Consider the following 24,574-nt stretch of genomic DNA (forward strand, 5'->3'; position numbering starts at 1 on the left):
ATCAACATAGTGCCCGTGGAGATATCTATATATATATATATATATATATATATATATATATAGCTATATATATTATATTATTGTATTGAATATATGTACTTTTAAATTTGTATGAATGAATTTTAGTAATGCATAATGTATAGGTATAATCACAAATTGAAACTGTGAATTTATTAGTTTAAGAAGGTTTTAATACGAATATTGTACATTAATTTATATTAAGGTACCTAAGTAAAGATTTTATGAATATTTTAGTAATATAAAGGTAGACTTGCATCATGTGTTATGAAGTTGTTAAATTAACGTAATTTGTCTTATTCTTAAAAATAATGTTTTATAACATTGTTTAGATTTTTTACTTCAATCATCCACCTTTTAGTCTATGTTCAATCTCATTACAGGGAAAAACTATTTTTCTATATTCTATACAGTTTTATAAGTTTTATACTGAACAATAGCTTACGAACTTCAGTTTCTTCAAGACAATGCAGTTTTAATGCTCTCGAAACAGTTCATGTAATGGAAAGTAATTGAAATTTAATGTTCAATATTATAGTCCTTGTATATTGTTTAAACATATAACATTTTGAATTAACTTCAATTCTTATGTTTTCACAGATAGATTTTCCATAGCTGAGCAGCCTTCTGTGTCCCACCAGTTCAAGAGATTTTTATTAGTCTCCATCGGGAATCGAACCCAGGACTCCTTGGTTCTACTCACACGCGTTTACCACTGTACCAAAGAGGTGGTCATAATTTAGTGGTTGTAAAAAATGTAAATTGTGTTTGCTGTTATGGTAGAATGGTTAGCGTGTGAAAGTTTAAGTAAAACATTTCTGCAACGCTGATATTATATCATTTTTACACGCTTTATATCATTCGTATTTTATCAAACTAATTAGTATATCATTATCATAGTTGTCTTCGTAAATATACCTGTTGCAGTGTCTTGTTTTTCGTATATGAGTTTGATCTTAATATTAAAAAGCTCTAAGAAATATAGAATTGTATTTCATGAACATTAATTATCATTGGCGTCTCATGATGGGCTGAATAATTAAACTTTTTGTTAACGAGCTACCGGCATCGATTTCAACACAAGGAAAAATTTTCTCATAAGTATCAGAAGTCTGATTAATCATATCTACTGGCTCGTAAAGAAAATCCATCAGTGCAACAGATCGAATACTTTCCCTCAGCAATATCACATATCTTCAAGGATATATAAAAAACGATAATCACCAAAATTAATCAGAACGTCAGATATTAATCATACAGCCATTATACTTCGCAAACAAGGCGAGGGTATTAATATACCGGTGTTATTTAATGCTATTATTAACCTTTGCTCAATGAGAAGTTGCCACATCCGCAGTCCCTGTATTCGCGATAATGTTCGCAATTTATCATGATTAATCGATTAATTTTCATACACAGGAGATTATATGAACATGACAGTTATGTTTAGTGTGTCCTAATTGATTGCAGCTCGGACGTTGGAACTTGGAATATCACTGCCCTTTTGCAGCTTGATACTTAATTGTACTATTAACTGTTTTTACAATATTTATTTTGCTTACTAAGAGTTTTCAAATCACAAACTACTTTAGGACTGATTTTAAAAGAAAGAAAAATTAATTTGTGTTGAAATTAATTTGTAATCAGTGATCCATTACTTTTTTCATTAAATAGAGTCATAACATGAAAGTTTTTGAAAGTGCTTTTAATACAAATTTAGCTAGACTCGAAGTTTTACCATCGAACTAATAACAAAGTTTCACTGAATTTCATACTTAAGACGAATTTTACTACCTAATTGAACATTTTATAATTATCCTGCGAAGCGTGATGTAAATAGGTTCATTATAAGGAAGGGGGTAGAAATGAAACGAAAATGTGCTTACACTATAAAACTATACTTAAAATACAACAAAAATTTAGTTTCGCGCGGTGAGATCACTATTGCTATTAGGAGGCGCGAGTCGCGCGGCGAGTAAGAGAATGTCGCGTTTTTCTTTTGGGAATCTGAGTTCTCTGGCTGCGACCCTGGCGGCCCGGAGCTCTCTCTCTGCCCGAGCGAGTTCGTTGCGTATGACGCCTCCCCCGGTGGCAGCCGCCTCTCTCTCCCTGGAGGCCCACTCTCTGGCCATCTGTTCGCGCATCGCGTCGTCGAGGGCCCGCGCGGAGTAGTGAGCTACCACCTCTTGTCTGGAACATTGACGCTCACGCATCGCCCGTAAGGAGCCGTTCCAGTGCAGCAGCTGGAACACCGTCATCAGTTCTTGGAATTCCAGCATCGTTCGGCCTTTGTTCGCTTCCAGCATGAATCTGTTGAAATATTGGTCATGTAGATCGGCTTATACAATTTGTGATTGATAAATACAAAATACTCGTCGAAGATCATAGTACAATACTAGCTTCCCGCCCGCGGCTTTGCCCGCGTTTTCAAAGAAAAACCTGCATAGTTCCCGTTCCCTAGGGATTTCTGGGATAAAACCTATCCTATCTCTCAAGTTGCACTCAAGTTGCAGTTTGCACATGGTGTGCGAATTTTATTATAATCGGTTAAGTGGTTTAGGAGTCCATTGAAGACAAACATCGTGACACGAGATTTATATATATTAAGAAGATTATATATGAACATTTTTGATTACACGAGTGGTGATGTAATCTTTATGATTATGTGAAATTATGTTTTTTGAACATTTAATAACTAAAAAAGATGTTGTTATAATATCTTTTATGGTCTGATGTCAACTATTTTCATTGTAACAACCGGTATTAAAAAAAACACCCCCATTTATAAATTCAACTAAGTTTTATAATATAAATTATTCAGCTAAGCCCCTCATAGGTATATCATCCTTACCTAAAAGCAGCAATCCCCGCGCTAGGATCCTGGTGGTGCGCCGCCGCGTCCCCTGCGAAAGATGCGCGGGCCTCCGCCACGGCCTTCTCGATGAAGTGCTCAGAGATCCGTCTCGACTCGTGTTCATTGAACACACTGTTCATTAGAGCTATCTTTGCAGCACTGCGACGGGCTTCTGCTTTTGTAGGACAGTTCTGTGAAAGAAACATCTTTTTATTTGGTGTTTGAAGTCATTATTCAGTTAGAGTATAGTGAAGCTTTATTTTTGTATCAATGTATACTTATGTTTAAAATACTTGTATTACAATCTAATTTTGTTTTATTTTTGGAAGCTTTAGCATATGTATAGAATTATATTCACAAATAACAGTCATATAATATAAGTCATGAGGAAATAGGAATAACTTTTAAAATTTCATCATATTTTGACTAATAACGTAATAAATATAATAATTTATAGTAATAAAATAATGTTCTAAAATATACTTAGTTACCAAATCAATTATACGATTAAAGTAATCCCATATAATAATTGAGACTGTTCTCACCTAAATCAAACTTACAAAAAATGTCCAATGTTTATATAGTTACTAGCTGTTCCCCGCGGTTTCACCCGCATTGCTCCGGTCCTGTTGGTCTGAGCGTGATGATATATAGCCTATAGCCTTCCTCGATAAATGGGCTATCTAACACCGAAAGAATTTTTCAAATCGGAACAGTAGTTCCCGAGATTAGCGCGTTCAAACAAACAAACTCTTCAGCTTTATAATACTAGTACTAGTAGATATAGATGTATGCCTATTTCCTCATTTCCAATTAACAGTAACAAAATAATATGTTACGATTAACTAATATTGCATGAATATTGTAACAATGCATAAATTTTCCATAATTCCATCATTTCTAATGTTTTAAACAACATCGTAAACGCAAAAGTCAAAAAAATCCGTTCACAAAGCTTTGCAAATTCGGCCCGCCGACAGCTGACATAATTATGACGTCACCAGCAATTAGCCATGAGTCATGACTCATCAATAATCGTCTCAGACACTCGGTGAATGAACCGCTAATAGTAATTTATTGCATAACGACTGGATATAAACACGGTCCGCGACATCGACGGTTATAATGCGAGCGTTTTGGGAAATCATTTGCATATTATGTGGCTGGTAGACAAATATTGTTAATTTGCTCACCTCGAATTTTTAATTCAAATAATTATACAGGATGCGTATTACGGATATATTATGCTGTTTGCTTAACTTATCTTATGATTTTAATTCCTCTGTACTTTTCTGTTTTCGAGAAAAAGGTCTAATTGGACAGTAAAATGGAAACAGATTCAAGTAGAATTTCACTAAACAGAACTGCTGAGGTTAGTAGTTAGTACATAGGACTCGAAAATTCGAGAAGGCTCTAGCGAAGGGTGGATGAGCAGCCGGTACCGACTCATATGACCAGTAGTTGCCTTGCCCACACCCTCAATTCCTATTCGGATAGTGCGAAATACTCGAACGTTCTAGAAGGTTCTCAAATTACCTGAAAGCTGCCGAAGCACGCTCCACCAGGCAGCGTGACGTAGCACACGTAAGGCGGGTGAGCAGCCGGCACCGACTCGTATATGACAAGCGCGCCGCTCCCTCCACTGGCCGTGCTGCCGTTCCGCGATGCCTTCATCTGCCAAAACTCCTGCAACGCTTCTACCACGTTCACGGTTGAGAGGACACCGTCCGCTGTAGATAAAAAATAGTTTTAATTATGTTTGCATACTATTACGTGGTTCTTGTTTATTTATTTTTTCCTGTATAACAAAATGCGGTCTTATTGTATACGAGATAAAAGACAGTATGATAACTGGCTTTGATTCCTTCTGTCTTCGTCCGACTTCGATAGAACTAGCCATAGTATAAAGTAAAGATTAATTATCGTAAAAGTTTAGTCTATTATATAATTATAATTACCCATCTGCCAAAGTAATAAAGGAAACCTCATCAGTTACATCAAGAAAGAAATTATAATTAGTTAACTTTTATCGTCCAGTATTTCGCAGAAGTCTTTAGAAAATATAGATCCCTTCGCACAAGTTCTTTAAAGAAAAACGTTCAAAACACGAACATAATTCTCGTTGACGGAAACATTTACAAAAGGTGTCCAAGTCAACGCATAAATTGCCGCTTTTAATTAAATCGAGGTTTATCAGGAAAATTTTATTATAAAGAGGACTCGGAGTAGCTTGTTTCAAGTACTTAAGCAAAATCGTTTGTAAACAAATTTTATCTTGAGAAGTTGCAATTCATCAAAATTGGTACAGGGAATTAACTTTTATTTACCCGCCACAAGGAAAGTCATAAAAAGTGGATAAATATGATAGGCGTTTTGTTTGACAATTATTTGATCACAATATTTGATAAATGAGATAAGTAAGGATTCCAATAATATTTCCTGCCATGGTTGGAATAAAATGATTCATAAAGTAATCCATACTAATATTATAAATGCGAAAGTAACTCTGTCTGTCTGTCTGTCTGTTACTCAATCACGCCTAAACTACAGAACCAATTTGCATGAAATTTAGTATGGAGATATTTTGATACCCGAGAAAGGACATAGGCTACCTTTTATTGCGAAATATGTACCACGGGCGAAGCCGGGGTGGACCTCTAGTACAAAATAAAATTAGAAAAAGCTTGGGGTGATATAAACGACAGAAAATCATATTTAATTATTGTGCTTTTGACTTCAGCTGCTTTATGTTAGACAATATGCCAGGCTGACCATCTATATTATCTTTTACATTACGACAAAAGTTTAAAAAATGCTGTAAAGTGTTTTAACAGATTTATAAAAACAATAACAAAATAATCCTTGGATACAAATTTCATAAAACCAACAACGCTTATAAGTTTCATCATACACGTTCCCACATCGTAGGAACAATATTATGTAAACTTTACCGATACTCGCATCAGATTACATTCAATATAGCGACTTTCTATTCCCAAGATATTTGTGGAAACCGTGCGAAAACTTATAATAGTGAGGGGTTAGGAGATTATGTCTATGCGTTACTTGCTCTGTGTAATCCCATTCCAAATTCTGGGAATTTAACTTTCGTGTAATGGTATTTATCAAGGAATGTTTATTTGGAAGCTGGCTTTAAATGTTTTACGTAAAATATGTAATGTCATTATTAATTTTGATTCTATTGAATGTTGTTTATATAAGTATACTAGTAGCACCGGCAAAATTTGTCCTGCCTTTCTTTTGTAATTTAGGTGTATGAAAAATAGTATTGTTCGATAATAATCGATTCTCAGACGATCGGGTAGCCGATATGCACACAAAGTTTCATGAGAATCAGTCATATAGTTTCGGAGGAGTTTCCCTTCAAACACCATGACACGAGAATTTTATATATTAGATTTACCTCAGAGGTTGACAATAACAGCATTATAAATTAGCATAATACATAGTACCTACTTTCCATGCAAGGCAATTAATTACAAACATAACAGGTTCAGTATCGCTTCAATAATCTTATTCATCACATAAATACCACATTATTCGCATAATTGCCCAACTTTATTCCGTACCTTTTACGGCATGTTCGAACATCTGCATGCCTTTTTATGGAATGACATATAAGGCCTAATGTCCCTTATTATATAGCTGATGAACGTAAAATAAAAAATTCTATTCTTTACTTGTTTTCAGTCAATGACTCGATAATTACTCGATTGGAATAATTACAATCACTTTTTCGATAAATTTATCTTTGTTAGTTTCAAGTAGAAGTAAAATGTGTTTTCTTTTCAATTTGCTGCAAATTCATTAGTTTTTTTGTACTTAGTACAATTTGCCATAAATAACAAAATATTCTGTACTCAATTAAAAATAACACAAGAAATGTGGGCATGGATTTTGTTATTTCAAATTTAACACAACACTTTTACCAAGAGAATTGCCAAAGATAGACTTTATGGCGCGGGCCGTAGCATAATATTATCAAGTCAAGATGAATCGAGATCCTAAATCTACCTCGATCACATCAATTGATATTGGCGATACAAGTTGGGGATGACATCAAGTAGCCCTATTCGTTAACATAAAACCTATAAGGATGTATAAACTATATAAATTTATAAAATTAGCCGCCCACCACAATTAAAAGCTAATTATAGCACAGATTTATAATTAAAATATTGTTATAAATAGCAAATACCTATCTGTAATAATTAACTCTTCGAATAGTGTTATGATTATTTTCAAAATTCTAAAAAGGCTCTTCATATCATTCGTATCATTAACAGACATTCATATCATTAAATAATTGTACCTGATACCTCTTCAGACTTACATATTTACTACGAAGTGAAGTGCCCTAAAAGTCACCTAGTATTAATAGTAATATTGATTTTATCTATAATTTCACCTCATTAAAAGCATTGTAGAAATTATTTTCCAAGGCATTTCAACAATACCCTTACCGTAAACCACTCACGTAGATTTCAACTGCACTAAGTACATATTTTGAAAGCAGTATTATTAAGATATTGCGAAAATTTCTCGTCAGCACTTCAATTACCTGTACTTTTGAACTTAAGAGACGAAATAAGAGTTATTTCGCTAGCTATACTCAAGAAGAGAATTAACTGAAATGGCACTAATTACTGTGAAAGTTAATACGTAATTATGCTTTGTCTTCGTTTGTTTTGGTGTACATGTAATACTGTCAATCTGAATTACCTGTAATTTGTAAAGGAGCAAAATACATCTGTATTAGCTGAAGACCAGGTTTGTAAACAAAACAATCTACAGAATATTATCTTATTTAAATGTAGCTTCTACACACTTTGAAAATTTCCGTCTTATCTATACTTAATATTATAAAGCTGAAGAGTTTGTGTGTTCGCGCTAATCTCAGGAATTTCTGGTCCGATTTGAAAAATTATTTCGGTGTTAGATTTATCGAGGAAGGCTAAATATTATCATCACGCTAGGACCAATAGGAGCGGAGCAACAGCCAACATATTGTTATATTAGACCATCGAGCAATATAGTCTGACGTAAATGTAGGTACACATCAAACGAACATAGAGCAAGAGCATTATTCCAAGATCTTTTAGTGTAAATGAAAACTCGTATTCAGTGTTATTCAGCATAGCATTTGACATAGTGGGGTTAGAATGAGCATTCGCTCGTTTGATTTAAATGCACCGGATCTCGTAGGTACATGAAATGACAATCTATATCTATACTAGTAATATTATAAAGAGGAAAGGTTTGTAATTATGTATGTATGTATGGTTTTCACGCATAAACCAAAAACGACAATCAACGTGTCAATTAAACCACAACAAACGGTTAAAAAGCATCAATAATTTAATTCCCTCGGATCGCTGATAAATTGTAAATGTTGCAGTACTTTATCACTCCCGTATCCACAAATTCCCTTGACATAATACATCTGAGCTACATTACAGGTATTATATTATATAATATGTCGCAGTCATATTGTTAAATTTGCTATATAATAAAATTCATTGAATGTCGGCATTTGATTTAATGACTACAGGACAACTCGTCAAGTTCTGAATATAACGTCGAATGTCTTGATTGACTTCATTTAGCATAATCGTTGGTAAAATACGTTATACGCTATAAGTTATACGCTTGTTAAATCAACGTTCACCCTAGTCAATTCAATGTCGTCATTCAATGATCGTGCTAGTCATTCAATCACATAGCAGATGCAACCAGGCAACAGCAACATATACATTATATGAGTAACTATAGTATGTTTATTTTAATAATTCAACGTGTAATTACGTTTTGTATCCGACATTTCGACATGTTTTATGCCCGGAGTGGAGAGAGAATTATGTTATTACTCCCCTGACACCACTAACCCATACTCTTACATAGTTTGGTGAATTTATTAATCGTAAATAAAATATAGATTCCTATTTTTATTGCGGGAAACGAGGTACACGTGGCGTTTGTCGTTTTTAATTAAACTTGAAGGACTTTCCTTGTGACTCAGTAACGGTAATCCTTTTTGTGTGCAATCGTTATTTTATTTAACCATTTTAATAAAATTTTCAGTTGCGTAATTTTGTAATAAACAATGTAGGTATTACAAAATGTTTTAAATGTTCAATACAATACAAATCAATACAAATCATCAAACTATATAAATTGCATAAAAGGAACACTTTCTCAAGACCCACACACTAACGATGTTTATTTCCTACATTAGAATACACACATCAAATGAATTCCCAACGTCTATAAAGATAATCTTAATGTTTTTACGCGAATACTAACAAAGGCGTAATTTAAAGACCTCAACTTGCAAAAGCTCCACTTTTTTACAAGTAAATTAAGTGTTATCTTCATAATTTCAACCTACTTCTTCCGTTATTTAAACAATGTAAATGTTGTTAATTACAAAATTTCCAGGGGATTTATCATCGGTAGGTTTTAAATGAAATAATAAGAACAGGTCAATAAGCATAATTATAGTAAACTAGCTTTCCGCCCGCGGCTTCGCCCGCTTTGACTAAAACATTATAAATTATATACTAAAACCTTCCTCTTGAATCACTCTATCTATTAAAAAAACCAAAATCCGTTACGTAGTTTTAAAGATTTAAACATACAAAAGGACATAGGGACAGAGAAAGCGACTTTGTTTTATACTAAGTAGTGATGTAAATTCAAGTTTAAATACATTATGTTATTCCTAAGTATATGAATGGTTATTATTACAATTTTCAGTCTTTACTCAGATCATTCCTTAACACTACAATACTAGTTACTAATAGAACTTCTATTGAAGTCGGTTGTAAATTATTGGAGTGGTATTTCTAAACTGAGCGGTATTTAATACAATTTATCGTTTGAAGCAAAAGTTAGCGTGATCTCAACATCCCTAGATCTTAGAATTGGCTGTTAAGTTTCATTTAAATCCATCAAGTCGGGAGAAATGTCTTAGATTTCAGGCCCTAGCTCGGAGTTTTAGTAATTCTCTGTAGGCATTTGAAGGTAACTATTATTATCTAAGTTAAGCCGATTTAAGCGCATAGCAATAGGGATTGACAATTTGTATATTTTGTCGTTATAGATTAAGGAAAGGGTTTTGACTACAAATTATAGCATTAATTACACAATTACTAAATATAATTATTCTGTAAATATAGTTTATTGCAATAGATTAATGAGGGCAAAGGGTTGACTACATTTAGAATTCATGATGAGAAATCTCAGGATTTACTGGTCCGATTTGAAATATTATTTCAGTGTTAGATAGTCAATTTATCGAGGAAGGCTTATAATGGGCTATATATCATCACACTAAAACCAACAGGAGCGGATCAATGCGGGTAAAACCGTGAGGCACAGCTAGTAATAAATAAAATGATTCCTTCCATATAAATTTTTTATATGAATAAGAACTAATACCTAACAATTACGTCTCCCATTTTTAATTAACCTTTACAGGTACGTGTTATTTATTTAAATTAATATAGTTGTTAATTTTCAAAGGTAATTTATTATACGCAAAATATAGGGACAATGACTTAGGGCATAGGCTAGATCCAATTACGAGTGATGGATGTCACAAGTCGTCGCACCTTTTTGTTAGGTACGCCGTTTTATTACAATCTTACCCAAAAACTTTTACAGAGCATTTTTCAAAATTATTATTTAGTATTTTCTAGCGTAATAGTGTTATAATTAATCGAATATCAAGAAAAATAGGTAGATATATATAATATATATATATCATGATATTATCATGTTAAAAATCGGTTAAATTTGTAAATTAATACATATTTAACAGTATTATTACCAACAATTCAAATTTCAACAAACTTGAGGTATCACGAGCACAATATGTTAATTATAAACACTTCCAAATTTTTGATTTAATTTTAATTTAATTAAACAAAGCGCTTATGGCTTTATGTATGTCATGTTTTCTCTACTCATACCTTCTTTCGCATAGTGAACATAATTCTGATTTAAAATAATAAAACTTCTAAAACATACCAATATACGAAAAATCTCTTTATCGTTTCCCTTTATCTCCTAAGCGTAGAACCCTCAAAACTTGTACATGAAAAATTGCATCTCGAAATTTCTCGAACGTTCCATCGTCCCTTCATAGCATCAGCATTGCTCTCACGAACGCTACGTGTGCTAATAAACGTTCAATGAATCGATCGAGGCTTCCCCTCCTTATCTAGAATGTTTTTACTTGAAGATAACTTATGAATGAAAAGGACTTACTGGAATAAAAACATTGTCCTCTAAATTTTCAGTGAAAATGTAATCAGTGTCACATGAAATACTAATTACGAACTTTACGGGCTTCGAAATTTAAAATTGAATTAACCACAGACCGCATATTAATTTTTAGTCTGTGAAATTAGACTGATGTTTCGAGCACATTCCATTATGTTTGATTAGGGGTAAACATTTTTGACGTAGAACTAAATAGATTTAGTATAAACATAATTTTCAATTAGTTTAAATGATATTTTTAATATTTCTACCTATACCTACACGAAATACGTAAAAAAATGCAGAAATAACTGTTTCTACTGCATTAATGATTACAATTGCGTATTTGGGAATATTGTTTCGCGGAAACGGCCACTAGTTGCTGAATGGCTCGGAAAACGGCTTTTCATTAAAAACGCTTCTTTGCGTTAATCTGTAATAAAACTAAACAAAAACAATGTTTGCCGCACCTCCGCAATTTCCTCAAGATAACTTTTCTTGAATGAATTTCGTAATAGAAATTCTTATTCTACGCTTTGAGGTAAAATGGTTTCAAAATCAAAAACTTTGATGAAAAGGCGGCTATAGAGCATTAAGATGGATATCATGTATTTCAACGCTATTCCGGAAGTTTGAGCTATGTGAGCACGTTAAGGATTTTTATGTAATTGCTTTTATATTAAATGAAATATGCAGATAATATTGGCTAACTAACAATACTAACGATATAGGATGTATGAAATAGTACTTACTTACTTACTATCTGGCGCGGTGACCCCAAAGTGGGTCTTGGCCTCCAACAGCAAGAGACGCCACTTATCCCGGCACGGAGCGATGTTTTCCCAATCTCTTCTGTTCAGTGCCACTAGATCGTTGGTTACTTGGTCTGCCCAGCGATACTTAGGGCGGCCGACTGGCCGGCGGCCTGAAGGACGTCCCAAGTAAGCCCGTTTAGCAGCACGATCATCTTCCATTCGTATTACGTGGCCTAACCATCGTAGCCTGTGCGCTTTCACCTCTCCTAAGATGTTCGGTTCGTCGAAAAGACTCTCTAACTCCTTATTTGTTCTCACTCTCCAATTGTCGTCACCTGAGCGGATCGGGCCTAGTATTTTTCGGAGCACTTTGCGTTCCGTTACGAGGAGTTTTATTTCTTCCTTTTGGGTGAGCGTCCAGGTTTCGCAGCCGTACATAAGTATCGGCCTTATCACAGTTTTGTATATTCGGAACTTTGTACGTCTGCTTAATAGTTTGGACACCAGTATCTTGTGTAGGCCTGCGTTACACCGCAAAGTGTTTTGGACACGAAGTTCGATCTCCTCTTCTCTACTATTCGTGTCGGTTACAGGACACCCAAGATACTTAAATGTGGCTACACCCTTGAAGATGGAGTCTCCAACGGTAAGATCTTCACGCTTTTGTCTTGTATTTCTATATCGGCGCATGTGCTGGTACTCCGTTTTTGTATCGTTGATACTCAGCCCAATCTTTGCGGCTTCTTCTTTGAGGCATGCCACAGCTTCTGTCACTTGCTGCTTTGTTTCCCCTACCATTGCAAGATCGTCAGCATATCCAATAACCTTGTGTTGTCCGTTTAGAGTCACTCCACCGTTAAGACAGAGGACTTTTCTTATGACATGTTCGAGTGCAAGGTTAAAAAGTAGAGGTGACAAAGCGTCTCCTTGCTTTAGACCGCTTATGACTGCAAACTCATCTGTGAGTTCCGCTCCAACTTTAACTACCATTTTGCTTTCTTTTGTGGCCATTTCAACTAACCTGACCAATTTTGAAGGGATCTGAAAATTCCTGAGGATATTGTATAAAGATTCCTATCCACACTGTCATACGCCTTAGCAAAGTCCACGAAGACCGTGTGAATACTCTGTGCGTATTCCCACTTTTTCTCCATAAGTTGTTTTAAGAGAAAGATTTGGTCTACTGTACTACGATTGCGCCTAAAGCCACATTGATAGTCTCCCACAATGTTTTCTGCAAGTGGCTGCAATCTCCGCAGCAGGACGTATGACAGAACTTTATACGCTGATGGTAACAATGCAATGCCTCTGTAATTGCAGCATTCTCTTCGGCTTCCTTTTTTGTGAATTGGACATATTATCCCCGTGTTCCATTGCTTCGGCTGGCGTTCTAGATCCCAGATCTTTTTTATGAGCTCAAACAACTTTTTTTGTGTGGTCTCACCGCCATGCTTCCACAATTCGGCTGGTATTTTGTCGATACCTGGTGCTTTGTGATTCTTAAGTTTATAAATGGCATCCTGCACTTCTTTAAAGGTTGGAGGGTCAACTTCTACTTCCCCTATCGTTTCGATTGAGGTTTCTACTCTTTGCTCAGGAGGCGGGCAGTTAAGGAGACCTTCAAAGTATTGTTGCCACATAGTTTTAAGTGTGGGCGAATCAGTAACGAGATTACCGTTGGAATCTGCTAGGATTTGCGATGTCGGCTTGTAGTCTTGTTTGACTGACCTTATCTCCTGGTAGAATTTCTTACCCAGATTGGCTTGGAGCAAGCATTCCATATCGGTTACTATGTTATCCATATGCTGCCGTTTTGCTTTTCGGATAATCTTTCTTGTTTTTGATCGGGCTTCTTCATAGCTCTCCTTCCACTGACTGTCTTGTTCAGCCAATACTTTGAGGTTCCTTCTCTCTTCAAACGACTTAGTACATTCATCGGTCCACCATTTTCTCTTCTTCCGTTTCTTCCTTTTCCCTAATATTTGCATCCCTACGTCCCTGATTATTGTACTTAGTGATTCCCAAGTAGCGTCGACATCTTCTGTTATCTCTAAACTCCCCGCGCTGGCCCTCACAGCGTATGGGGAGCGTCCCCCGGGTGGCGGATGGGGGAGTGGTCGGTAGTACAGCCTAGCTACACTACCGGCTAAGGCCGATGGCCTCGCTGACCAAAGAAGGGTGTGGTCCTCCAGCATTTCGGGGGTTGTGCGGGGGGCTGACAACCCTCCCACATAAAAAAATCCATTGTTACGAAACCGACAGCAAAGAAAAAGATAAATAGACCTGGACTCAATTACGACAACCATTGGCGTGGAATAACGGATAGCCGATTTGCCTCATGGAATGTTAGAAGCCTTTACCGACCCGGTGCCATATACCAACTGACAACAGAACTTAAGCGATACGATATCAGCATAGCCGCGCTGCAGGAGGTAAGATGGCCTGGAAACAGGGAATTAGCTTTGGATGACGGATTTATGCTATTTTATAGCGGCAACTTAAAGGGGAAACATACTAATGGAACTGGATTTATGGTAGCCAAGAAAAACGTCCCAAGTGTGCTTCGGTTTGACCCAATATCGGAGAGAATATGTGTACTACGATTGAAGGGAAAATTCTCCAATATCACAATCATTAACGCCTACGCACCAACTGAACTCGCCGACGAAGAGACCAAAGACAGTTTCTATGACAACTTAGAGAGTGTGTATGACCAAGTACCTCAATACGACGTGAAGATAGTTCTAGGTGACTTTAACGCCAAAGTCGGGAAAGAAGAGGTGTTCGTACCGGCCATAGGTAGACACAGTAAACATGATCGATCAAACGATAACGGCATTAGGCTAATTAGTTTCGCCACCTCGAAGAATATGGTCATCATGAGCACTGTGTTCCTCCATAAAAATATACACAAGGGTACATGGAAGTCTCCTGACGGTCAGACAGTCAACCAAATAGATCATGTCCTCGTTGATAATAGACACAAAAATAGCATAAAAGATGTCAAAACCTGTAGAGGAGCTGATTGCGACAGCGATCACTATATGCTTATAACCAAAATAGTTGCTAAAATAAATATAGCAAATTCAGACTCGAAAGGCACCGGACATACAATAGAAATAGAAAACACTAAAGACAAAGAACTTGCAAGTAAATTTCAAATAGAGCTGCATAACAAATTTAATAGTTTAGAGATGAAATAGTAAGTAAATGCATATTATTTAATTATTATTATTAAATTGTCAGGCTCGTCTTCTCAACATGTGAAATTAAATTTTTGCAACTTGTTCTATAAAATATGACACATTAACTTTCCGGAAGTAATTATTTATACTTATAAAACACAATTTTTAAATAAGTAGCGTGGTTGAAAAAACTTTTAGAGAACAACACAAAGACAGTGGCCGAAGGCAACTTTTCTTTATCTAAAGGTTATAAAATCAATAGAGGTCAATAAAAGCACAAACGTGTTGTTGAATAATTAAAATTCAAAATTAAACAAGATTACTTCCTTGAAAAACACATCACTGAACTTCAAATAAAATCGCTTCACTTCCCACATAATATGCTCATTAAATAACATTAAACATATCAAATAAACGTACATTGAACTCCATTACATGTTGCTATCACACTAGCTGTGCTCCGCGGTTTCACCCGTGTGTCTCCGTTTCTGTTAGTCTTGGAGCAATGATATATTGCCTATAGCCTCGATAAATGGGCTATCTAACACCTAAAGAATTTTTCAAATCGTACCTGTATTTCCTGAGATTAACGCCTTCAAACAAACTCTTCAGCTTTATAATATTAGTATAGATTAAACATACCTATGAAATAAATGTACATTGAACTACATGTTGGTATTTATATCACATAAAACATTTCCACAATAGCGCTATTACAATTGCATTCACCTAAACTCGTAAACCAGGTTTACAATATAAAATCGACAATGGCCGTATCGGTCCGTACACCCTTTGAACCGATGTATTCACCTCGAAATGCTCCCTTACCCGCATAAGTATTCTAACCTCATACGGCGGAAGGTGTGGCACGCTGTAAGAGTATAAAAAGATAAGAATAGACTATTTACACGACACTTAATACTTGTAGTAAATACATATATGTAGGTATGCTGTATGTTTATTGATTTAGATCTTACAGAAATTAAAAATACTACTACATTTTGGTAATAGGTTACTGAGCGCAATAGGGCATCGACAACTGGTAGGTATGCTCTTGAAAAAACAATACATAACATAAATAATTTTTTCAACAAAAAGATAACACTTATATTGATAAAATAGAGACATGAATTCTCTAGACAGTTCTTCTAAATGTTTGAGTCTAAATTATGAACATTGTACAAAATTAATAATTGCGGTAACCTAGAACAAACGGATTGAAACAAACATTATAAAAAAGCAATGGAATAAGTTATGTCATAAAATGTCAATGACTTAAATCAGTAACTAGTTTTTATCACAATTAACTCATTTATTATATCCACTTAGCTAGCTAGCTTGACTTCGCCTACATCCAATGGAGGTAAAAAAAAAACAGTATGTCGAAATTTTCGTCAGAATCCGTACAACTATTAACGAAAAAGAGTTACAAACACACATTTATGCTTGAGAACAACCCTTCGCGATAATAAGAATAAATGGAAAGGAAAACTATTTGCACAAATACACATATCAATAGAAAGAGAAAACTTTTGCAATAAGAACTTATTCGTTATAATAAATGACATGGCTAAAGCTATAATATAAACTATCACTTCCGCGAAATATTTACCTGCTTGTAGAAGTAGTATTGAAAGTAGAAACTTAATAATATATTAAATATAATTATCGTCTGATAAAATAGAAAGCGCCTTGTGCTATGAGAATTATATATGAAGAACGTATATCATCATTACTACTTATCCATCTACCTGTCTATTATATTTTGCATTATTGCATTGTTTCACGTTTTTGATAATAACGATGCGTTAAATTACTTTAGTTATTTAGATAGATAATAATAGTAGGAAGTGCAACTTTTTGAATAATACAGTCTAAATAATTAAGTCAACCAATCCCTTAAAACGTACACATATAAGTTCACATAACACAGTATAATAAATCCAATCAGCTACCAAACTAAAGACGTTGTTGTAAAGAAGTAATATTGGCGAAGTTTATAACATTTATCACGGCTTACACCCACTTATCCGCTCTTTTACGCTTTTATTTCTGCCACATTGGCGACTCGGAGGCGGCTGATCAATCAGTATCTTATACCTACTAACCTAGCTGGGTTCTATAAGCTGCGTTTTATGTGAGAATTTGCATACTCTTATTTAAGATAATAAAAATAATATGTTATTATAGTAACTTTGTAACGTGTCTTTGAAACCAATAAAAAATGAGTCTGTGAGTCTGTCAAATATAATACAGATAATAAATGCATTTGACGTTTTAATTGTTGACTGTATTAAAAATAATCCTTATGGAATATCATTATTCAGGCACCTGTATTATTGCTCTTAATTTGCTGTACGTAACAAAAATATAATTCAACAAACAAGAGTCCGAGCTAATAGCAAAAAGTTGCAACGTAAAACCTTTCCCAGGTGCCTTCTGAGTCAGACGCAGGCTTCTAAATATAGCCTTACATGTTCAAACCTGACTGTTAACAAATATAGTGCCATTAGACTTTGCTTAAACATCATTTCGTATGGGAATTAACGGTAACGAGGACGTGTGAAGTATCGCCAGTTATTTATAGAACTGAATTATAGCTTCGAGTGCATGTAAATGATTCCGCTATTTATTCTGGACTAGCTTTTACCTCGGTAATATGTTATTTTATTCCTTTTGTTGTGTGGTAATCGATGCTGTTGTAAAATGGTCCATGTTCATTTTTTTAGTCTAAAATTCTATGTTAAAACGGTCGCAGTTTAAAGTGATTATTTCACAAAACGCCTTAAATTAAATTTGGCTATGGGCTAAGTATGGGTACTTTGTAAAACTTGACTAGACTGCCTCAATTGTTGTAGAAACTTTTAGTTTCCATCCTATTCGATCCCAAATCTCTGTCTTATTTAAAAACACAATCCTGAAAAATGCTGGTACAAAATTATTAAATTAGCATAATAAAACAATAACTGAATCATTATCATTGCCCTATTTTTCCTCTGCAAGGACACAGACTTCCTCAGAGGAAGTTCCTCTTACCATTTTAATAAACTTAATGCAAAATAAAGTATAGATACACGACATTACGAATAGCCAATATTTTCCGAGATATTTATAAAACCCAACACGGCGTAAAAGGAATATTTGCCAACAGCAATAACTCAAGCGAACATTGCAATCATGCACTCAAACACGGACCGTATCTAGTTACTATTTACACAGATTTATTTACTTCCAAAATGTTATTTATTGTGGAATTTATATGAAATCCAAAGCGCAGCACACTCGTGATTCTACGATAGAATATGCACGATAAAATATCGCGTCACGACCTACGATTTATATATTTGCGTTGCGATTCGTCGATAATGTAGTTTTAGCCTCGATACATGTGCGCTTTGATCTGTGAACCCGCGAATTGTTTGAAGATAAGCAACAGACTAACAGAGGGAGATATCGTACTGCTATTGAGAAAAATCAGCATAGAATGCTAATGGACTTCTTGTATGGGAAACAAACGCTTAAGCTTTGCTTCGTTGTAGGGAATTTCGCAATCTAGTGCGGGTTTTATGGAAATGTGCTTCAAATTGTTAGCTCTGTGATGACTGTTGGTTCCATCTACAGATAATAAAGATAAACATAAACTGACTGCATAATATGATGAGCAGAAAAGGATTTAGTAATGTGATTTATTTTAATTTTTGAACATCGACTGTGGTAGGGACGAGAGAACTATAACCGTACTTTAAATCATATCTATCTTATTGAAGCAGCTTTTTAACTCTACAAATGTTGTTAAAAGTAACATTGTATGAACTTTATGAGCAAACATTTCAACAGGCCATCTGTCAAGATCTAATACCTAACAATTACACTTCTTGAGGTCGTAATAAAAGTTTTGTTATGTAGTTTTTTTTACTGCTCTCTTTTGTTATCATAAACATCGTTAAAGTACCTGATGCTTTTACTGTAATTAAAACATATTTTTAAAGACATTTTGTTTCGTATTTTTAATTTTCATTTATAAACAGGCGTTAGTGAACTCACTTCTAATTTAAATTTTGAACGAAGACGTGTCTATGATTTTAAATTTAACAACCTCACTTTTACTGACGTAAGTTGGAAATATTACTTCAAAACAGACATTCAAATCATAAATAGACTCCAAAGAAGTTTCTTAACAAGCATGCTTTAAAGTTGTTTGTATCGAAGTAGCCACAGATAATCCAGCTTTACGTATGACAGATGCAAGAGACGCAATTACAAAGAGAAGTCCAACCGAATGTTGGAAATATGGTGAACTTGTATTTACCCGATGGCAAGACTCTTAACGACAAATACAGTTGGAGAAAATAGAAAATAAAATCGTACGTGGGACGAACGTATTTTACTTATTTCGTTTCTGTATTTTTAGGTCTCCGTTTTTCATTAAGGGTCGTATTATGGCTCGGTTGCTATGTCGTTTGTGATATTCGTTTTTAATTTTAATATTTGTAGGGATATATCGTATTTTTTATCCTTGATTACTTACGTACAGTTATAAATTCATAATTTCCCTTATTTTAAGTACCTACCTAGTTTATCAAGATATAATCAATATGTAGGTGTGTGATTATGGCTTCTGAGTAGGTAAATGTGAGTGTTCGAAAACATGTCAAAAAAACAATCGCAGTAAAATTATTATTATCACTATTTACATATTATTGTATTATTAAAACAAGCACGAAATATTAGATATTACCAACAAATGAAAACCCTTGATGTCATTTAGATATAACTCTATGGGTATTTATACCCTTCCTTCCTTATTCTCTCCTAAAATAATACAAAGCCGTACAACGTAATTCATTCATAATTATTTCTGTATTCTTTATTAACCGTTCATATTTTAAAATAACAATGTTAGAAAATTCAAAGGAAAATATTTAAAAAGTTCGATAGATTGGTTAAGCCAACGTTTTTTAATGTCACTCGTAAAAAACATCGAAACAAGGAATATGAATTTAGAACGAAAGTGACATTTGTTTTTAATGTTGACAGACAGCAATGTCAATTTTCCCTCCAATTTTTTCTCCCAATTTTTTTAAAATTCCGAGAGTATTTTTATTATCTATGGTCAATATTCAAAAAAGAATATTGCAACTGCAAACGTTTTACTTTATTTTCAACAATCCAATTTCCGCAATCAACGAATTCGATGCAATTTTAATAGATTTTAACTCGTCACACTTATCTAACTAATACGGTTATGATTGAAACGGCCGGAACATAAATTGAAGTGAACGTTCGATTTAATTGAGCACTAAAGCAGAGATAACGTATTTCTCAATTATCTATAAAATAACCGTTGTTGTTCGTAGACCCGGAAAATAGTCACAGATTTGTTCAAAGAGCTGGTGATATTTTTATTTATGTAGTTGAATAATTATAAAGAGATTTCATAAGTTTTACCAACTGGTAAAACTTATGAAATCTCCGATGAAATGACCAGTAGAGTAGTTGAAAAAAATGTATGAATACACTCCTGTTTCTAATAAGAATATTAATAAAAGTTAAAATATTTTTAATAAAAAAAGTATACAGTAATTTGACTAATGCTTTTAAAAGCTATGTTTCTTTAATATATAATTTCCTAAGATATTTTCTTTTACAGAAAATGGAAATTGATATTTTCATGATATTAATGTTTATGGACATAAACCTATTATTTTATTTTAATTAAAGATGCCTTAGAATTTTAATTAAAACATGTGGGATTAATTACAAAACCTGAAGCTTCTTACCAAGACCGATGTTTTTAATTAAATTCAGAGGCACGGATACAGTTGCGTGGTCCATGGTTAGGATGGGACTGATGGGATATCGGATATATATCATACATACTATCGATATGTCTATTCATTTGTTTCTATTTTAATCGGTTGTTGTTTATGCTTGTCACTTTTTCATATTTGCCCGGTATGTTATATGTTTTGTATTAATTACTAGATGACCTGGTGAATAACGTGTCACCCGTTACTTTTTTATTGTTTTTACCGTTTATACCTGGACTATGACCAACATTTCAATACCAAAATCAACTTTATCGGTATAACCGTTCCCGAGCTTTAGCGGAACTAACGAAAAGCAATTGATAAAAAAAGAGTTATGTAAAATGATTGGACGAACTTCCATCATCAAATTTTTCATATTTTATTTATTTTAAATTTTTGTGACTAGCTCTTACACTACAGAGTATGGCAATCCGCAGAGCATGTAGTAACAGTAAATGTTTGAGAGACATATTGGTAATAAATTGTGAACTGCCTGTAAAACTGACAAGTCCTCTCATTGTATGGTTAACTGTTTATGTTCTAGAACCTTCGAGTTTCAGTTAAGAACATAGGAACATGTTTTTATTGGTTAACCCATCGTTGACTCGTAACTTATAGTGTAGATGCGCCGTAAATTGGCAAAATGCGAAATAATGACAGTGTGAATTAACTGGCAGTGATAGAATGTAGATTGAAAACTGTAGACTGTAGAGGAATGGGTTAAATTATTATATTTTATAGTCTAAGCGAGTAAGCAAAATAATAGTTTTGATCTTTTGTTATTCTATTTCGTGCTTGAATTCATACAAAATGTTATACATGGCTTTAAGTAAAACTTCATAACAAGTAGTAGGCACAGTCTAGTTAATTGAAGAAAAGCCAATTGGGCATCTTTTTTAAATAACCTATGCTCCCACGTATCTATGGAGATATTTTGCACTCGATTATTCCTAGGTATTTCATATTTGAGAAAAAAACGTAAATAATTACTGTCTCTAAATGAAAATGATAACCAGTTATCGTTCAAAGACTATAAAAATATTTTTATCGCTAGTAGGATGAAATACTTCTATTTAGGTATATCGACTCAATTCAGTTTCACCAATAATTGCAGCTATAGAACTAAGTTAGTTTTCGTCGATACGACGACAAAACAGGTAAATTGTCGTTTATATAATAAATAACCCGATACCAATAACTAGTAAATACACTGTTGTAATATCAATATTTAGTCCAATTAGCTTACGAGAGCCTAAAGCTATAGGTACATTTACATTCAATCAACATTTATTGGCAAATATGCACTAATTAGTAACTATGTGCCAATAATTATTATGAACTGTTATGATCAAATACATCTACTAAAATACTTTTAATTTAACACATGAAACTTTATAAATCCACACATTGAAACTTCATTTCAAAATTCAACAATCAAACTACATGTTCAATATAACTCGCGAACAAAGTTCTTTATAAAGCGGAACAACGTAACAAAGCCTGTTAATATTAAATTAGAATTTGAGTATTGAAACTGTAGAAAATTCATTTTAAAAGAGGTATGTTAAATTTTCATCGTAGCAATATGGTTGAACAAAGGCAAGGGTGCTAACGCGTCGACCGCTCGGTTATAACCGGAAAATTCACACTGAGATTATTTCGATATCGCTAAAGGAAAGAGCTAAACTTTACGTGAAATCATAATAAATGTCGACCCCGGGTTAAATGAATTACAATGAGGTTTCACTCTTTTGTTATTAACTCGAGCGATGTTAGAATAATTTGTTTTATTCAATACTAGCTTTCCACCCGCAGCTTCGCCCGCGCAGTCAAAGAAAAAACCGCATAGTTCCCGTTCCCGTGGGATTTCCGGGATAAAACCTATCCTATTTCCCGCTGTATAAAGTAGCCTATGTCCTTTCTCGGGTATCAAAATATCTCTATACCAAATTTCGTGCAAATTGGTTCAGTAGTTAAGGCGTGATTGAGTAACAGACAGACAGAGTTACTTTCGCATTTATAATATTAATATACCTAGTATGGATTAACCTGGATTTAATTTAGAATAATTTTAAATAAAAGATTTAAAAGTTTAATGAAGTAAATAACGCTGGTGTAATTACCATAAAATGTGTTTGTTTAACATCATTTTACACCGACCTTTTTGAAAATTATTTAGGCTGTCGATCAAGATTCGAACAAGAAAGAAACTTTGGGACCCTCGAATATATTATCATTCTAACAAAAGGAATTGGATAAAGTTTAAGGCAAGTTTAAGTACAATGTAAACAAACGAAGTTTCTGTAATCTCAAACAGTTCCCTTCAAAATTCTTTATTTATAAATGAATTGTGAACTGAAACTTTTCTTCAACTAGGTAATTGCAAATAGAAATAGGATGTGATTTAAATGTTAACATTTCTTTTGATAAATAATCTTATAAGAGTATAAACAATTCCTGAAGAAGTATATTTTTCAAATAACGTAAGTACATACCTATATTGCTTTGATAAGTCGTAAGCTTCTAGATGTAAGTATTTACCCACTTTACAACTCTAGAAAATGTTTGCTCTATTGAAAACCTTATCGATTGCCATGTAGATAATATAATATTTCTTTAAAATACGTTTATTTTTGACTGTTAAAATATCATAACATATTTATAAGTACATTTATATTATATTTCCCAGAGGATTAGCTTCGTAATAATTAAGCTACAACTGTACACTGTACAGGTGCGAAAAAACATCTGTTAAAATACATTATTAATGAAAGATAAGTAGATACACTTTTTTATAGTTACATCCGGTTATAAAAAATACGTAATAAGATAAATAATTATCGGCTTAGGAAAAGTATACATTAATTACATAAGACTTTAAAATAACACTCAATGAATAATAAATACCTTTATAAGACTTTCCCCTTTGCCACATATTAAAATGGTTAGAATCTCGTTTACTATTAAGAAATTCCAGCTTAAAACCATCAAATGCTGTTGCAAATTATGCGAAAGCTCCGCTCAAAGAACTTTTCTGCATCGGAGCTTTAATTAGCATTTTGTTTACGGCGTGAAAGCTCGCGAGTCAGCTGATTTGACGCGTCACTGTTGTCCGCAAAAGCTTCTTATACACGATATAAATAAAGCTTTACAATATATTTAATAACATTCGAATCGTGATTTAAATACTAATCCAATTAGAATGAAACGTTATAAACTGTATATATAATATCCGAGCACAATAAAAGCTTGCAAAATTGTAAAGGAATTGCACTAAAGTATGAGTCATAAAACAAAGGATGCGTAAGCTGACCTCTGTATACATCGTCGTAGAGGGGCGCGAGTGTGTCAGGCGCGCCCCAACGGGACGCCTCGGGGTACACCATTGGTGCACTAAGTCATCGCGCGGCACGTGCGCTTGCGCCGACGGCTACGCGCAGACTGAGCGCGAACGCAGCTTTGTGTTGCCGGATTATTTATGAATTGGTGCCATTATCCTTGAGAGTACAGAGACAACTCCTTGAGATGCCAAATTCTGACCGTATCTCGTCAAAATATTTGCTAGTCTGAATGCGTAATCTTCAAACGATTGTAGTATTGAAAGCTTTTTTTATTTTGTTATATTTACAATTAGAACTGTAACACCGTAAAAAGTTACATCCTTGC

At 34.0% G+C, this 24,574-nt stretch overlaps 1 protein-coding gene across 2 annotated transcripts; it reads right to left on the reverse strand.

Annotated features, from left to right (window-relative positions):
• Positions 1–1,897: 1,897 nt before the first annotated feature.
• LOC123694910 (protein limb expression 1 homolog) lies at positions 1,898–24,371 on the reverse strand. 2 transcript variants are annotated; one of them, XM_045640535.1, is made up of 4 exons: positions 24,222–24,371; positions 4,409–4,602; positions 2,870–3,063; positions 1,898–2,328 (listed from the first exon to the last, which is right to left on the reverse strand). In XM_045640535.1, the coding sequence occupies exons 1-4, from the start codon at positions 24,292–24,294 to the stop codon at positions 1,938–1,940; spliced, it is 852 nt and encodes a 283-aa protein (XP_045496491.1). In that variant the 5' UTR covers positions 24,295–24,371; the 3' UTR covers positions 1,898–1,937. The 2 variants fall into 2 exon arrangements, with proteins under 2 accessions (XP_045496491.1, XP_045496499.1); XM_045640543.1 differs by lacking the exon at positions 24,222–24,371 and adding an exon at positions 23,816–24,150.
• Positions 24,372–24,574: the final 203 nt, after the last annotated feature.

The sequence above is a fragment of the Colias croceus genome, chromosome 1, assembly GCF_905220415.1.
Source record: "Colias croceus chromosome 1, ilColCroc2.1".
Taxonomy (NCBI): Eukaryota; Metazoa; Arthropoda; class Insecta; order Lepidoptera; family Pieridae; genus Colias; species Colias croceus.

Bases quoted from the DNA above. Each gene is read 5' to 3' on its own strand.
- LOC123694910 (XM_045640535.1), bottom strand. From the start codon at position 24,294: ATGGTGTACCCCGAGGCGTCCCGTTGGGGCGCGCCTGACACACTCGCG. The intron at 4,603-24,221 runs GTCAGCTTACGC...TTTTATCTACAG, and splicing joins CTACGACGATGTATACAGAG to CGGACGGTGTCCTCTCAACC. The intron at 2,329-2,869 runs GTAAGGATGATA...ATATTTCAACAG, and splicing joins GCGGGGATTGCTGCTTTTAG to ATTCATGCTGGAAGCGAACA.